The sequence below is a fragment of the Aquila chrysaetos genome, chromosome 18 (assembly GCF_900496995.4).
Source record: "Aquila chrysaetos chrysaetos chromosome 18, bAquChr1.4, whole genome shotgun sequence".
NCBI classification, from domain to species: Eukaryota; Metazoa; Chordata; class Aves; order Accipitriformes; family Accipitridae; genus Aquila; species Aquila chrysaetos.
The window spans coordinates 25,140,509-25,158,382 of record NC_044021.1 but is presented as its reverse complement, the minus strand read 5'-3'; the positions used below and the strand labels follow the sequence as shown (position 1 = coordinate 25,158,382).

Here is a 17,874-nt window from a genome sequence, read left to right as displayed (position 1 = left end):
GACTGGGAGGGATGGTTTGCATGGAGCTTTGTACACAGTAGCTACAGTATTTCTCAGGGAACCTCTAATTCAACCAAAATGCCTTCGTTATCACCTCGCCAGAGGACATCGGTTAGTTGCACGGCACAACAGACAGGCAGGGCTGCTGTTCCTGATTTGCACCCTGACCTGCTTGCAAGACTTGGGACAAATTGTTTCTCCGCGCCGTGTCCTGTAAAAGGAGACTCTTTCAGCTTCGTCTGCACAAAAGCAGGGCGTGGGACACACGTCTCTCTCCAAGGTTTACCAATATCAAATATTTTCTTATGATGAACGCACAGAATCCCATAATCCAAGGTACGGATCAGAAAAAGCCACCCGTGCTCTGCACAGAAATTTTGTTCTGTTTTGGGCTTGTTGGCCTTATATCCTTATAACCTTTTATATCTGACACATACAATAAAGGCCATCTCCTTAGGGTCTGTGCTCCCATCTTTTGGGTCTTGGCAGCTTCAAAAGCATCAGCATCTGTTCAGAATTTCGCTCATTGTAACAAAAGATTTATAAGTCTCAAGCCTCCCCAATCAAGTTCCTAATTAAAGTCTTTCTAATCCCCTGCTTTGAAAATTCTAACAAGATTTGCTGGAAAGTGAGAGAGCACACGGCCAGTGTTTACGGCCGCTACCGCACTATTTGGAAAACTCATCCATGAAGCTTTCAAGCAAGGCACAGCGCCCGCCCCAGCTGCTGCCCCGAGGCCCCCAAAGGTAGAAGTGGGAGCAAAGGCAGGGGCTGGGCTCAGCCTCCCACCCCCCGACGCAGCCTCTTTCACGGGCTGCCAGAAATCATTTCACCACTTTTAAGGTGCATTGCATTTAGCAGGACAAATGCCAGAGGAGGAATTTAGTGTGCTTGAATAATGTTGTAATTTACCTTCTAAGCGGTCTCATTACGACGTTGAGCGCTCTGTTGATTTACCTGGCTTTTGATTTAGTGGACTCTTTTTAAACGACTATTTAGGAATGCAGCCAGGGACTGCAGGCGAAGGACCTTAAACCTCTTTGGAGCTCCAGTCACCCGTTCAGACACCGACTCTTTAAAATCAAGACAGACATCAGACAGCCACACCAGACCCATATACAGAAAGCTGCGACTGAATTAAACCGAGACGTTAGTTCAGAGAAATAATTTCATAATGATGCACGCTGCGTCGGTGCAGCTTTGTTTCGTCGGGGTTTTGCCCCTTCTACAAACCCAAATCCTGGGCAGGTCCGTGCCTTCTGCTCCGGGCGGACCCCTCGCCGCTGCCTGGGGCCAACGTGCAGCATCTCCTCTCCTCTCCGTGGCTGCTCCGGGCTGCGGCGGGTGCCGGCGGCGGCGGGCCCGATCCCGGCTCTGTTGCGTGACCCCGGGGTCCCACTACCTCGATTCAGGTACTCCCTCCCCACACCGAAACAACTGTCAAGAGGGAAAATATACCGATACTCTGCTTTTCTTGTGGACGCTAACCGGCGAAATGTGCAATACGGCGGGTGGTTAAAAAATAAGAGCGTGTCTAACGCTCTTTGTAAAATAGTACTAAACGATTGGCAAATTTTTATACTTGTGCAGCGTGGACAGACTTGCAAAGGAGCAGTGGCAAAGTTTTCTACCAGACAATGTATTTTGGCTCCGGAAATACTTCACGAGTTTCAGACTTCCCCAGTTGCTGGTACAGAGGGTGGTAACAAGTTTTTTGCCTCACTCAGAAGTCCTTAATGAAGGAAAGGCTGGTTGGGTACGCAGGGACTCAAGCTGGCAGCAGAGCGGACCCTTCTCCGGGGGAAGGAGAAGGGAAACATCAGATTTACGATGTCTGCGGGAGGCTGGGACCCGCGCTAGGTATCGGTTCCTACGCACCGCAGGCATGGCGGCTTTCACCTCATCCATCCTCCGAGGCGCAGGATCGCACCTTCGTTTTCAGGCGGTGCAAAGCAGTTTTTTTTCCCCAGATGTCTGCGTTTCACCTGTAGGAGCGGGGTTGCTGCGGGAGGCTTTGTGGCAGCGGTGACCCAGGAGGACGGATGCGAGGGTCGGGAGGCAGCGGCTGAGCCTGTGATGGGCAGGAGCTAGGAAAGGCCGCGCGTGGCTTTTCCACCGCCAAAGGGGCTCCTTTGCCTCTCGACGAGCCCGTAAGCCCTACATCCCCTGGAAAGCCTGCTTTTAGCGACAGGTCCCGGTAACTCCTTCTCGTCCTCTCCCCTCTGCTGGTAGCTGGTCCCTGAGCGCGTCTCCTGCCGCCGGAGGAGACCTAGACCGATCTGATTTACACCAAAGGCGGCGTGTGTTGTTGAGCTGTGGTCACAGCCAAGTGCCCTGGGGGCCCAAACATGCCCTTAGCCGTCTCCGCCAAAGACGTGTGCTACAGTAGCATCTCCTTTGGGATCTGAGGCTCCACGTCCCGAAGCACAGCTCAGATCTGGCAGTGGTTAAATACGCTTTGTAACCTTCCTTCCCTGTAATCAAGCACTGGCCTGTTTTGGACTCCGAGTTCAATGCTGAGAGCATCCTGGTTGCCACATGAAATGAGCAACCCGATGTGGAGTCCTGGACTCCTCAGCTGCAGCATGAGCCCTCTTTTCCAAAATCTCAGCTGCGCTGTTATTTACTTGTCGGGCTGCTGCTATCCCTACCGGTCTTCAGCACCAGCCCAAGTCTGTTTCTTCATTAGTTTCCTCCTGCTCTAGTTCATTAAACTTGCATTTAACTGTGCTATTGGTTCTCCCTAAACGAATAACCTTCCATTGTGTAATATTGAATTCCTTTGTATTAGCCTGTTCCCTCAGCGCCTCCAAATCCTCCTGTAGCCTGGTGCATTCCTGAAATTTATCAGCAGCCTCCCCTCCTATCATGATGTCATCCGCATCTGGACACCCAGCAGCTCGCGCCAACCTCGGGCTCATTTGTACAAAACTCCAAAACAGAACGAGTCCCGGCACCGAGCCCCGGGAGATCCGGCCTGTTAGCTCCCTTCATGTGCACGGTCCTATTTATTGCACTTCTCTCTTCTCTAACCCAAGTTTATCCTTCTAATATCGATACTCCAATATTTGTGTACTTTTTACTGACCTCATTTTCTGATGCGGAGTCAGTAACCGTGTTAAACTGCAGAAAACACAGAATTACTGCTTTAAACGTTTCTGGGCTCACCTTCACAAACTTTATGAACAGGATTTGGACTACTCCAGCACCAATTTTGACTATGGCCCCTCGTGCCAGATGCTTGCAAACACCAGTCCTCGCTCCCCCTTTCCCCAGTACTGTCAGGCTGATAGGGCAACCCAGGAGATGAGAGGTATTGAGGGAGAAAGGAAATATTTTCCAGGTGATGAAAGGAGGTGCCAAGGTTTTATTCGCTCACTTGGAGCTAAGCACTATTCAGGAGCATCCTTTACATTTCATGTAAAGTAGGTAATGACGAACTACCGCTCAACGGTGTAAAGCAACATACTCTCCTCCCCTCTTGTTTTCACCGAACGTTGAGCTGCCCAGTCTTTCCAAAGAGAGTGGCCTTGGACAGGGATGAAACTTGGAGCTTTGCAGCCTAAAAGATGAAACGGTAGGAAACCGCATGCTATTGGAAAGGAAGGGTTACGACGGAGATGCTGAGCGCAGATGTCTCCAGCTGCCTGCGGTGCACTACTTCAGCAGGGCTCAGAGAAGTCAGAGGTACCTCGGTCGCGGCTGAACGGCACCAGCTGCAGAGTCGGGGCCACCTCCGAGGCGGGCTGGCTTTCATCCGGACTCCCAGTCCAACTTCGTGCGACCCTGCCTGCTCCGGCTGTCCACGGATGCCACGGACCTCGGCGAAATCCTGTTTCTCACAGGAATGCCCCACGGATGAGGGGTTTCTGAGAAAGCCTGCCATCAGCTTGGCAGAGCCTGAAGCAGTTCATGAAAGGCTGGCAAGAGATTGGGCTTTTAACACCTTAGATTTTATCTCCCTCGTTCCTTTCCCACCATATTTCATGCACAATGGGTGTTTTCTTTATAGCGATGATTTGGCTGAGGGGACCAGCATCCTGAAACGGATTGCCAGTCTCCTATAGTTTGGTCAAGGATGTAAGCGTTTGGTTCTTCAGGTAGCAAAATGACGTGCGAGCCCAATGCCTTTGTTCCCTTAGCTAATGGCAGCATTCCTGCTTTGTGACATCCCTGCATGCTGAAATAGCTATCTTGAAGAACAAATGCTGAAAATTAAAATCTTCTTGAGTCAAGCTTCCTCATTAGCAGCCTGCCTGGCTAGACGCTACCTTATTATTTTTTGCTGGTGTGTAGCTGTAAAGAGAAAACCAAGGAGAAAAATAGGCAATTAAAATGCATTAAATTGATTTCCAAACGAGTATGCAGAACCAGAAAGTCTCAGGAAGAACCCCATCTCTTCTCTTACATCTGTTGCTGTATGTGAGAGTGCAAATTCACTAGCAACTAGAACAAGGCACGCTGCAAACATTAGCAGGGTCAAACCTCTATCTAGGATCCCTCAGTCAAGTCTCTGGAAACCAAACGCGTTAAATCGTTGCAGTTGCTTGGCACACGTTGCAGAGCAGGACCTTTCAAAGGTCACACGAAAGGGTTTCAGGATGAACTCCTCAGCCCCAGCAGTTCAAACACAAGGCTCTCAGCTCTGCAAAGCCAGAGAATCGTTTTCCTCCTCATCAAGAAAAATGCCAGAAAGCACCTCGCGATTCCTCTGCTCTAAACCGTGTTCCAGCGCAACAGTGAAGGTACCAGAGTTACGAAACCACGCAACCTCCTGACGCCAGGCACGGGATCTGCTCTGTGGCCGAGGGTCTCGTCAGCAGCCCATTCCACCTCAAGTTAATGCAGATGGATCAAATGCAAGCCTGGAAGCGTTAAATAAAAGCCATAAAGATGATACAAATGAATCTCTTCCTCTTCTTTGCTTCCAGGACTTTCCCCTCCCTACTCCCTTCCTCCCAAGGGTCCAATTAAATTTATTTTCAGGTTGCTTTTTAAGCACACTAAGTAAATTACAAAATTGAAGAAGCCTCTCAACTGTGGCGTGTGAGAAGGAGGCTCCGACAGATGGGTGCGTGGCGCGAGGGAAAACAAACTGCAAAGTAATGTCTCTGTGAAGCTAAGAGGTAGAGCAATGGCAGAACAACCTCCCTGACCTACCGATGCAGATCTATCCACCGAGCTTATTCTGGGGAAGGCAGGAGTGAAAAGACAGACCAAAGACTAGTGCTGAAAATTGGTTCACAGGACACTTTCGGACTTCTGCTGAAGAGTCCATCGCTAGACGTGAGTCTTTGAGATTAAAGCCACTTACATTTACTGCTGAAGGGCTGCTGCCTGCTTGCTGCCCAGCACTGATGCATCGAGCAGCCTGTAAGAGCTGTGCCACAATGAAATACTTTTCTCCATGTTTCTCAAGTTACACGAGTCAAAGCTGTCAAGTCCGGGATTTGGCTCCAAGTTTTGCTGGCTGCACTCCAATACGCAGACCTATTTTACAGAGTGGCTAGCAATCTCCAGCAGGACAAAGAAAGGTCATTCCCACCTACGCATCGCTTCTGCTTCCACCTCTGGGAAGCTCCTCCGCTTCTCTCTGGGCTGCAGAGGTCCAGGGCTGCATGGAGCTCTGGAGCACCTTGTCTGGAGGCTCCTCTCTCCGGTCGCTGCTCTCTGAATGCCAACAGGTATAGAGCGACCCAATGGATTAGACAAAAAGAGAGCCCAGAAATTGCACGTGCAGGGGCACAGAAACACACATAACTATCATCTCCTCCATCTGGAGTTCACGGCTGGCTAGACTCGGTGACCTCAGGGTAAAAATTTGTCTTGAGGTGGGATCTGAAGGTGGTTCAGGGTGACTGCTGCCTGGGTACGAAGCCCAGTAAAAGATACCTCTCGTACCCTGGGATTGGCTTGGATGAACAGCCAAATTCGGGTTTAAGGCTGGTATCAGTGATAGATCAGGGGAGGATAAAGGCAGGGTAGTAAGAGATCAGCTTGGGATAAGTGTGGTGTGGGACAAAGCGTGAGCTCCCAGTTCAGTGATGAGGGTCTTTTGGCAGCATCAGCGTGAGGGTCTGGAGTGGGGCAGGAGTAGGCAGGGGAAGGGCTGCCAGGAGGTCGGTTCATGGACCCAACCACCATGGTGGGTCTGGCACAGCAGTCCCGTGGACTTTGATGATTCAGAAGTGGCGAGGAGGGAAACGTCTTGCCGAGATGAAACATCCTGCCCTGGTAGGAGCATGGGAACATGCTGCTTCTGATGGTGGACACTACTGGCCGGCAAATCTGGCAAAAAGTGGTTAATGCGGGCCTTGACATGAAGCCTGTCCTGACCCGCCTGTCTCCACGGCTACTGAAATGCCATCCATAGGTTATGGTAGTCAACGCTGCCTGGGGCATTTTTCTCTTAAGGTCTTTTTCTCCTCCCTTCACCCAAAGTTCGACAGAACCACAAACTGGCTTCAGAGGGTGAAGGCTCTGAATGCCCAAGACTGTCGTTTGAAGCCAGCGCAGATGGACTGCTGTCAGAAACCCCTCCACCTTTCAACACCCACGCCGATAAATTAGGCTGTCGGGTGCAGACTGCATCCCCAGCAGCAGACGGTGGGATGATGGTGTTTGACAATGACTGCGCTGGAAATAAATCCTTTCCATGACAGTGATTTCTGTCTTGTCTGGAAGATTTAAGACTAAGCCGTTAAGGAAACTTTTCTTTCCTGTTCTACTGAAACGCAATGTTAGAAAATGGGCACTGCGTACCTTGAAAGAAGGGGATTTTTTTTGCTGGTGGTTATGACAGGGGATGTGGGATTTCACTTATTTATTGGCTTCCACCGCCCCCTTCTGGCTTGTATAAAAATACCAGCTTTCACAAAAACCCTGCAAATTCCCTTAGAAATAAAATAGTAAAGCAAACCCCCCATATTTATTGGTGCTGACTCTGACCTACTTAAACGCATCAGTCATTCAAAGAGAACCCGAGACCACTTTTGGAAAGCGCGGATGCTGAATCAGAAGGGCAAGGATGCAGGTGCTGCTTCTGGCTGGGTTAAAAGGGCAGGTGGGCTGCCGAAACCATGTTGGCGTGGAGAGTTGTACAGTCGTTCTCTCTCTCCGCCTTTGACTCCCTAGCACTAGTTTAGAGCTATTTCACTCGTAATGCTGTGCTAGGGAACTTCAGTTCTATCGATTAAGTTCCACGCTAATCGCCTCCAACAGCGCGACCGTGCTTTCCATCGACAGGATTAACAAGCAGCGTTCAAGCAGTTCGTGCGCTGGAAGACGGGAAAGCAAAAAAACGGATAGGCAGGCTCTGGCAGGGGAACTCGCGGAGCAATGTAAGGGGCCAGAGCAGGAGGTGGGACCCGTTCAAAGCAGTACCAAGCCAGAGTAGCCAGTCAGAGCTCCGAGCAGGACAGGAGCCCTTGTAGAAATATTTCCTATACTCAGAAGCGCACATATTTGCGTAAGATTGCAGCGATCAGGAGGATGAGAAGAAAATTGAGTGACAGGTATGGAATTGCACTGAAGTTAACCAGCTAACTTCTAGAGTGACCGCTCCTGAATATAAGCAAAAATCACGCTGTATTTTCATGAAAAAAAATTAAAACACAAGTGAAGCAATCCCTAAGGTGAAGTGCTGCTCAAACGAAAGTGGCATAATCGAGTCTCAGGTGAAAAGGGAAGTCCTTCCTGCACGCTTTGTGTAAATGACACCATCGAGCCCTCACACACCCAAGATTTTAAGTCAGCAGGTTTACCACCCTGATGAAAGCTCTACCTCCGTGTACGAAAAAGGTACCGAGTCACTTAGGCCAAGGTCCTAGGACCTTTCTCCTTACACACTGTGTCTACCCCCATCTCACTACTCTTGACATCTTTCCTCACTTCCATGCATTCTCAGTGATGGGAAACCCTACTCCTTTATCATCTCTTAATTAATGGGTAAAGGGGCTCTTTCCCTCTCTCTGAATAATCTGTATCATCTTCTCTAGCATCCTGCTCAGGGCCTGTAATGCAATACCAACAACCATTATCTCTTTGTTGCTCCCATACTCTTCTTTTTATTCCCTTCTGACTGATCATTTTGGCTGACCAGCTTGAGATCTGTCAAGAGACTGAAGGCTTGAACAGTGAGTACTTAGCATTTTTTGGAAACCAGGCTCCTGCTCACAAAGCAAACGTCTTAAAAACAGTAGCATTTAAAATCATTGGTCACTTCTGCTGGAGACCCCCTCCGACTGGGAAGAGAAATTGTTTTATGGGTGAAAACATGGAAATTACTAGTCTTCTCCCTTCATCCGCCTCAAGTCTCTTAAGTTCCTAGTTCCTGCCTCGAGTTTTGATATTCTCATTGAAATTCACGTAATACGAAGCTGCTTAACTCTGCTGTATTCCAGACTCAGGAGCAGCTCCCGTTTTTGTTTTTTTCTTAAGAAGAGATACAGTTCCCACATTTTTCATGCCTTGGAAAAGTACCAAACCAGAAAAGGAGGGATGCAAAGTAGAAGAGCTGGGAGACGTCTGGGACTCAAACAGGACTGGCAGGTAACAAGAAAGACTACAGAGAGGCCTTTGTTTTTTGTGTTTTCCTTGAGCTGCTGGAGGGCTCTTTATCTGGTGTCTTCCCTCCAAAACTTCTCCCTTCGCTGAACTGGCGGCGCGTGTGCTGAATTCAGCTCGCCCCAAACCAGCTCAGCCACGAGCAGCTGCTTGGTCACCCTCTTCACATGATCCCCGGACGAGTCTCTCCCTCTGTCTCTCATGGAATTTGTGTCCCGTCTTTAAAAATAAATACAACACGAATAAACGAAGTCTTGACTATAGTCACCACCCCCACACCGATGCGACTACGCTTGAGTCAACAACTACGAAGATCAGCAGGCTGCGATTTCAGAGAGGCCCTCGACGCCCAGGTCACTCCGAGGAGGAGAACACAAGCAGGAACGGTCGGGAGGTGCTGAGGAACGGCTCGGACAACGAAATCATCGGCAAGATGGCTTGCGGGAAGACCAGCTCATGCGGGAGACCTCCTGATGACCCCGGGGCGGCCCCAAGGGGCTCGCTACGAGCGCAGGGTCTGCCTCCGACCTGCGTCAAAGCGGCACGTAGCGCGAAGGGGACGCACCTCCGTGCCGAGCGCTGGGTAGCACAGGACCACGCGGACGAGCCCCCCAGGCTCGCCTTAGGGCTCCTTCGAGACAACCGCGAGCAGCCTCCCGCTTTCTCCCCGACCGACTGGGAGTAACCGGCTCCCTCTGCTAACCACAGCAGGCGGCAAAGGAGCCGGGCAGAGGGTAAAACCGAAAGAGCAGGAATTTAACACCGCCCAACCGTACGCCCTTCCCCGCCGCGCTGGTGACCCGCCGGTAGACGCCGCGGAGAGCTGCCCCCACCCCGCAGCACGGCCCGGCCTGGACGTTCCACCACGGCGGGCAACGCGGAGTGGGGGAAGCGAGGGTAGAGGGGATGTTTCTCGTGGGTCTCAGGCGAAATTGAGTTTCCCCGCACGCTTTCGTTTTCTCCCCCAGCCTTCTGCCTCCGAAGGCATTTCCCACGGCTGACCGGAACGCGCGAAATTCGGCAGTTTCGGACATCTCCGCTCCCGTTCCCGGAGGTGGCTGCCTCTAGGGCAGGCTTTGCTTTAAGCAGCCTTTCCCCGATCCTCCAGCAGCGAACCCCATCACTCGCCGCGCTGGTACGTCTGAACTGGCAGAGTGAGTCACCTGCGTGTCAAGAAGAGAGACTTTTGCACCACCGAGTACCAGATCAGCGACTCCGGCTGGCTCTGCATTACAGCTGAGCTATAACCTCCTTCTCTCGCCTCACCTGCCATTTCCAAGTAATTGCTTTTGGACAGATGGTAAGCTAGTAGCGTGGTTATGTGACTAGCAGCTTGGCTTCCTTCCCACTCCCCCCAAAAGAAACCTGCTTCAGGTTATACAGAGATAGCTTATTTTTCTCTGCCCTGCTTCCCTTCCAGCACTACAAACCAGTTTACGCAGAAGCCGATCGCTTCAACAACTGGGAGAACTGCTCCGGCTGGGGACGGCTTACAACCGTGTCTCTTGACGGTCAAGGGGGCACGGCTGGACCAAAGCACGGAGGCACCTTCGTACGGTTGCTGTTCTTGGGATAACGCGACAGCGCACGTGCAACGTGACATCGGGGAAACGTGCAGGGACGCTCCTGCTCGATGTTACTGGCAGAGCCCATCCCGGTCATTCCTGGTCAGGAAAAATCCCTTCTAAAGCAAGCAGGGCCAGACTTGCGAGCAAAAACGCATGGCATTTTGACTCTCTGTTTCTTTCAGGCTTGTGTCCCTGAGACGGGTTGTTAAAAACGAGGTTTTCCACAGTAGTCCCAGGTGTTGAGGTGTGAGTTGTCTTAAAAGGCTTACTTTCTGAAATTGTTATTGAACAGATTGGTTTTGGTTGTTGTCCCGTGTCCCGTCCCCCCCCCCCCCCCCCCCAAGGTTGCCATGTTGGGTTTTTTGCTCTGAAGTCTGCAGAAGTTAAGGGCATCACAAACCTAAATTACTGTGAGGAGCAGATTTCTTCCCCCCGTTACTTCTAAGCTCATACAATATATGTAAGCTTAAAACACTTCAAGATACTTACTTCTTAATTTTTGGCATCCTTCCCTGTAACATCCAATTCCTAACAAATGCACAGATGTCCTCATATGTCGCTTTCAACTGTCAACCCTCCATCTATTCTAATACCAAAAATAAGGTAAAAGGACCTAGCGTAATTTTAACTAGCCACACACAGGTAGAAAGGTAATGTGAAGGCCTCCAGCTAGGATATTTTTAAAAATCAGGGTTTTTTAAAAATAACTTGAAATATTTTACTGTTCTCTCACATGAAGACGTTTATGCCAAAAATTGAAAGGTGCCTATAAGCAAGGCAAAACCACTACAGCCACAGGGTAAAAGCCTCAAAGCCATTAAATCTTGTTTCCCTTCAGCTCCTTTCTAGAATTTGATAGAATGGTACATTTCCCTGGTTGGTTGTTTTTTTTTTTTAAATCACAAATTGCCTACAATTGCTTTAGTTGCATTTGGATGGGGATAAATATGTACTAGACTACGTCTGTATCATCTATCTTGCTCAAGATACTCAGATGGAAAAATTACCCCCTACAGCTAGGATAAACTCCGTTCAGCAGGGATCAAGATAAGCAACAGATTTACATTCAAAGGACCGTCATGGAAGAGTCAGTATTCTGACAGAGGGAGAAGGTACTCTGGGAACCAGAAGCTGTGGGAGAAAGGGCATACGTAGCTGTGTTCCTGCAGATGAATTTGGAATTCAACGGCAAGAGAAGGCAGCAACCAGCGGTTACATGCAGGGGAGACAACAGCTCATCTTCCTCTGCTGAGCACGTGCAGCATAGAGGTTTTCCCCAAGGGAGCATCTTGACTGAGAATTCCCAGCTCTCTCCTTCGAGCAGGCAATAGATGACTGCAATAAATACAAAACACGTGTACACGCACTTACCCCTTACAGGTCTGCTCATCCATTAACATCCCCCAGCCTTCCAGCCCGAATGGCCAGGAATTCATTTTCAACAGACTTCTGAAGTAGTTACCTATAATTTGCTTCCACACAACGCGCGTTTACTTTGCAAGATCAAATTCATGCTTAGAACTCGGAGCAAAACACAGCGAGCCCATGGAAAAAACGAGATGTGTACATTATAGAGAAACAACGGAAAGCAGTTCTGCAAGTGAGAATGACAACGGTCGATTTTGTGTACTGCTTGCTTAAAGCTACATGAACATTATAAGCAAAGCTCTTTTTATTCTTACTACTTTTGTCAAGAGGAAATAAACGTAGTTTACTGTAGAAGAATAAAGGCAGGGCCATAAATGCTTATCATGCAGCATAGTTATAGAAAACAGTATCACTTCTTCTTAAAGCAGATGATGATCTTTCTACCAGCTCAGTAATGCAAAAAGGCTAAGCATTCCTCAAACCCGCTTTTTTTCTGAGCAATTTAGAGGTTTACCATTGCCGATTACGACCTCAAGTTGAAAGCATGCTGGAGGACAGGAGGAGACTACAATAAGGAGAAACCTTGGCTGCAGTTTTGCAAAAGCCCGGTCAGGAATTGGAGAATAAAGTAGAATTTGTCAACTCAACTGTGGAGCACGCTCTCGTTATTCTGTTCAAGGCATCCGGTTTTCACAACCTCTGCTGTAAAACATTTTGATCAAAACTATGGTTTTGGTTGATGCAGTAGGGAATAGGTCTTTCAGTGCAATTCCCTATTTGAGAAGGATTTTGTTAGCAATTGGCTGAGCAAATTCCCGCTCACAATAACAGCTGTGAACCCTGCTGAGGGCATCTGTTGGGTAGTTAATACTTGTTGGGAAGTATCTCGCTTTGAGTGTGTTTTGTTTACAAAAGGAATTCCTATGCTTTTTAACACAGTGTTAAAGATATTGTGCCTCCTGTTTGTTTACATATAATGTTCGATCCGTGTTGTCTTTGTTCACTCGTACTGATTTTCCTCCCTACAGGGGGCTAACATATCGAAGGGCTTTTTTGATTGCCTTCAAGTTTCAATTGAGTTATAATAATAATAGCCTAGATACAGAAAGGTTATTAAATGAAGTGCTATGAGAGACTGCTGGCCCCATTCTTTCCTTTCCAACCAGCAAAAATATGGAGAAACTCCATGGAAGCTAAAATTCAAAGGGATGTCAGAGTAAGCAGGACCTACAAGAACAGCTTCTGCAGCGGCAGGAGAGCAGAACAGCCCCTCTCCTCCTGTGGCTGTCACTTTTTGGGGAGTACTGTCCAGCCAGACTCCACGTACTCCGCACTACATTCCTTTGCCCTGCAGAGGCTCTTGGAGCCACACTAACACCTCCAGACACGTGAAGGGACGCAAGCCTCTTTCAAGTTATCTTGCTAATGTAAAACCCAGGAATACAAAGCTCTGCAAAAGTAGGAAAAGAGGTCACATCAGAGTATCTTGGTTAACAGCGCATCTCCAAAGCCTCCAAGGAAGTCTATACTGTCATTTATACGGGAAGCCCTTCCCCAGGCCTGACTCGACATCTTTCACGTGGTAAATATGGAAACAAAGGTGGATCAGGCACGAACAGCCCCAACCTCCAGCGATGAAGGAACCCCGCAGCGTACCCTGTGTGAGCAAGGCAGGGGTGCGCATCAGCGTAGGGACGGAGGATGATCCCAGGAACGCGCTGCCTGGCTCACCGGCAGAAGATCTGAGGCCGGTTCTTGCCCAAAGTAACGCTAATGCCTGGAGACAGCAAGAAGGTTGCAGAGGAGTATGGAGACTATACTGCTTAGGCCTACTCTTAACATGCACAAATGGGCGTAAGAAAGAGCAATATATAGGGAAATCACCTCCTCTTCATCTGCAGAAGCTGACCCCCATGACTAACAGCTGTTTAACTACATACGTGAATAGTAAAATTCTTGCTTAAATACCTGCAGAACTGGTGTCCAGTCTGAAAAGGTTCCGGACCGCAGAGTTCCCTCCTGCAGACGGGTTTTAAAAGGAGATTGAAAAATGTTTAGGCTGGCACCCTCTTGTGGACGCTGGGTAGGAGGACATTTCTAATACAGGTTGGCTCAGGTGGATGCTGCTCATCAAGATAATACACACTTCCTACGTACGTACAAAAGCAACGGCGTGTTTTTGGACAACCACTCAGAAATTTTAGGAAGAAAACAGGAGATACCATACAGATGGATTCTGATGGTATGTGTCAGCAAGCTCGGTTTGAACATAAAAACACTGTTGTAAACACTCACATTCATGGAAGAGTGCTACAGATTTAATGTTAAGTATGCAAGGATTTAATTTTAGCTTCCATTTGCAAACTAATACCTTGTGTAGTAAAATGTTTTCCAGCAGTTACATGAACACATAAGTTTAGAATAGCATCAGAAGAAACCAATATAATAATTACCAGTACTTCTTTTTTGCAGGACCTCTCCTTTTCCCTGTGTTCTTCCATCAAACCACATAGGAAATCTAGCAGATGTTTCACTCATATGCTTATTAAACATGGTCCAAATAGGTCAGTATTGCTACGTATGTTACTTTGGTGAAGACATATTTCCTGTTCACATCTTGCTCCTCCATCCTATTCCAATTCTGAAATTGTTTTCCAAATACGTTTTCAAAGAGACATGATTACCTTTTCAGAAATACGTATCTGGCATAGCAGCTCACAAAAGTAAACATTTAATAGCAAATACAACTTAAGGTCCTTCTGGGTGTAACTTGTAGATCCATGGCCTAAATATGTGTTTATGTAAGTTGATCCGGTGCTCCAGACTTATTCCTGACATATACTGATGTGAAAGGACAACGGAATGAGATTCTTATGAAATAATTTATTCACCTGCACACCAGACATGTTACCATTTTAATCTGTTTCAAGAGCCAGGGATTGTGATGGTACTTAGCTTACTTTGTACTGAAATCCACAATACATTAAAGATTTCTACAGAAAGGTGTCACGATACTTAAATTCTGTATTGATATTGTTCCCTGTAAACCACTGTGATATGGCGGCACTACCCCTTTACAGGGCTGTAGTGACATGAATGAATAGAAAGCAGACTTTCCTGCTATACACAGTTTTGCAGTGACTGAACCTCAAAAGCAAAGAAAGTCACCTGAATCGGACTTCCGCAGTCTTCAAAATAAAGTGCTAGCTGAAACTAGACCTTTGCTGTATATTGAAAATACTCTAAGAAAGCAGGCACTCTAGAGAATTGACTCCACTTTTGAAAGGCTTTTATCTGCGTGTAGGATTTATACATCTGCTATCACGCTAACCTCACAGTTTTAATGCTGACGATTAATATAACGTACACTATAAATTCTGTACACATGGATACGATTGTATTACGGTAACACTATCACTTTCATACTGCTAGTTTAATTTCTGATTTTTTTCTCATTTTCTGCCTAATGTCAAAGATGTGATGTATAGATGAAGGATGACCAACTCTAAGCTTTTGCTTATCTGCTGAAACTTATGCATGTGGTTGCGAGCTCACAATGTATAAGACAAGAAAGTCTGAAGAAAACATCATCAACATTTCAGAACAACTGCACACTGGTGACTTTTCTTAATTGCTTCAAAGTAATTACCACTTATTGGGGAAAAACAGAAAATTAAAGCAAATCAGCAACAAAAATATCACAGGACTAAACCAAAAATATAAACCAAGAGTATCTTGCCAAAACCACATAAAATGAAGAAAAGGCTTCTGCTAGTGTGCACGAACAGTGACATCTTGTGGGGGTTGTACAGAAGTGAGTTTACAGAGGGACAGACCAAACTAGTCTGCAATGTTGTGTAATTAAAAGAAACGCTACTTCAGTAGTTTATTTAATACATATACCATTAATAATATTTGGTAGAAATTAGGCTTTATTGCTTTCATAATGAGGAATGAAAATAAAAATAAAAATTAAAAAAAAAAAAGCAGATAAATAGCTAGTAAGAAAAACTTTCAAAACAAAAATTAATGGAGTGGAGTCCAAACAGCTCTGCAGCAGTTTCCTCTGCTCTCCCAGGAAGTAGTTATATTTATCACTTAAATATTACTCATCCAGTATAATAATGGCATAAGGACAAACTTATAAGAGACTAAACAAGGAGTTATGTTGTAAAGGCATACAGTCAAACATAAAAATGACATCCATATTAAGTGTTTTTTAAAAACACACACATAAATATTTAATAAATAAAGCATGGATAATTATGCTCGTCCTTTCCACTGATTAACAGACTATGCCAAATTTGTTATATGTACTTCTTGAGAAAGCAAAGTTATATCACAATGGAAAACTAAAACAATATATCCTACTTTCCAGTACAGTATGCAAGATTTGGACCCTTCAGATTGTATCAGAGTATATGAGTTTCTGGAACAAATCTTCAACCGCTGTAAAGTGTCATAACTCGGCCAAGATACCCAACTCTGACAGTTTACAACAAACAAAAATGTTTTGATTTTTTTTTTTTTTTAAACAAGTTTGCACCCAAACTAAGTTATAAAAACATAACATTTACAACTTGGAAGATGATAGATTTTCCTACCATAATGTTCATGTGTTCGTCTTATTTTCTTTTACCTGAGTAACCTAAGTAAACAGATTACAAGGCAATTTAAACATATTAGCTAATACAAGGTTTACTGGACTTCTCATATATAGAAATGTACTTTGACACTATTTGCAGTTTTACAAATACAAAATGAATAAGAATTTTAAAACATATTTACTGAGCAGCCATGTCTTTGCTATCTGTACAGATCAATAGGTGCAGTGGAATTATGTACAGAATTTATCATTTAATTTTTAAACAGCTTTTGTGCAACCTGGCTATAATGTGCATTTAAAGAACTGCTGTCGACATCACAGATCTGTAATTTACTGGTGCCAGAAATGGAGAGTACAGAATAGGACAACAGCTCCTAAAAATCATACTGTGCTATGCAGACATCTGTACATAATTCAAATAGTGCATATCACTCAATGTCTGATGAGGAATAATAGTTAGCTGCTAATACAGACACGGGCATTTACAGGTATTAGGTTTGTTATAGCAAGTATGGACGAATGAACTTTTCCATATATAAACATTAAAGGAAAGGACTTCAATTAGGAAGTTATGTAATAATTAAAGAAGTGAAGTTATGTAATAAATAACAAAACTTTCAATTCAACTTGCAGAAGATTAGTAAGTAGGAAAAAATCCTTTACAGTAGCAAAAAATCCTTTACAGTAGCAATGAAGCCATTCAGAAGCATTGTCAAATCAAAGGTAATTCGGTTTAATTTTATAATCATAGCAACTGAAAGTAAAAAAAAAAAAAAAAAAAATAATCAACATGAAGAAAATTTAATTTATCTCTGATAGTCTTGTTAGTGTACCTCTGTGTTATTGTACCTGTCAGGTGTTTCCTCCTCTTTTTGTGCTCTATTCACTCTATCACTTTTGATTTCTTTTGATTTTTTTTTTTTTTTTTTTTTTTTTTACATTTCTTTAGTCCAGCATAAATCCATAGACACTAAAGCACAGTGCGTGTGCAATTTGCAGATTGGTGTGAGTGAAAAACCACAGGAATATAATTACTTTTACGAGGTAAGCTTGGAGTAACTTGGAGGAGAAAATTTGCGCTTCAAGTACTTGATAATGTAAAGTGGAAGACAGCTTACAACAGTGATTGCTGACACTTTCCACAGGAAGGTCACAGTTGTGATAAAGGCAACATCTGCAGAAACAAAAAGGGAAAATAAGTAATGGGAGCTGGTAACATGGAAACTGGAACTTCCATAGTACAAAGTCAATAAAACTCTCTTAATTGTTTGCTTATGCTATTGTTCAAGGGCATGCAAAAAAAAAAAAAAAAAAAAAAAGAGCACCACAAAACAACAGAAGGATAAAGTTAAAGTTAACCTCAACATTTTGTTTTTGCCAACTATTTTCTTTAGACAGGAACTTCACAGTTCCTTTATGGTCCTTATACTGTTTTGCAGCACAAAATAATTCTAGGGGAAACAGACTCTCAGTTTAAAAGCAAAACTTTCTCATAATAAGAATAAACCAGCTTATTTTTCTGCTAGTAAGAATGGTTTTTACCCACTATAGTACAAGTTCCCAGAAAACCAGAAATTCTGCTACCATTTTGGATCCTTTATTCCATATTCAGATTAATTTTCTCTGAAACAGTCACAACAACTAGACTGAATGATTCTTAAAACCTTAGAGATTAAATTAGAGCCCGAAAATTTAAAGGGAAAATCATGTAGTGATATTACCACAAGCCACAGTGAAAAGCTATTTTTTTGTGACAAACGTTAACAA

General features: G+C 45.4%; 1 protein-coding gene across 2 annotated transcripts in view; it reads right to left on the bottom strand.

Moving 5' to 3' along the window:
* Positions 1 to 13,818: 13,818 nt before the first annotated feature.
* Positions 13,819 to 17,874, bottom strand: part of ATP9B (ATPase phospholipid transporting 9B (putative)) — a 171,179-nt gene continuing 167,123 nt past the window's right edge. For both annotated transcript variants that reach the window (XM_030041747.1, XM_030041748.1), the window contains one exon: positions 13,819 to 17,281. In XM_030041747.1, the coding sequence (XP_029897607.1) occupies positions 17,145 to 17,281 (137 nt within the window). In that variant the 3' untranslated portion in view covers positions 13,819 to 17,144. The remainder of the gene's footprint in view (positions 17,282 to 17,874) is intronic.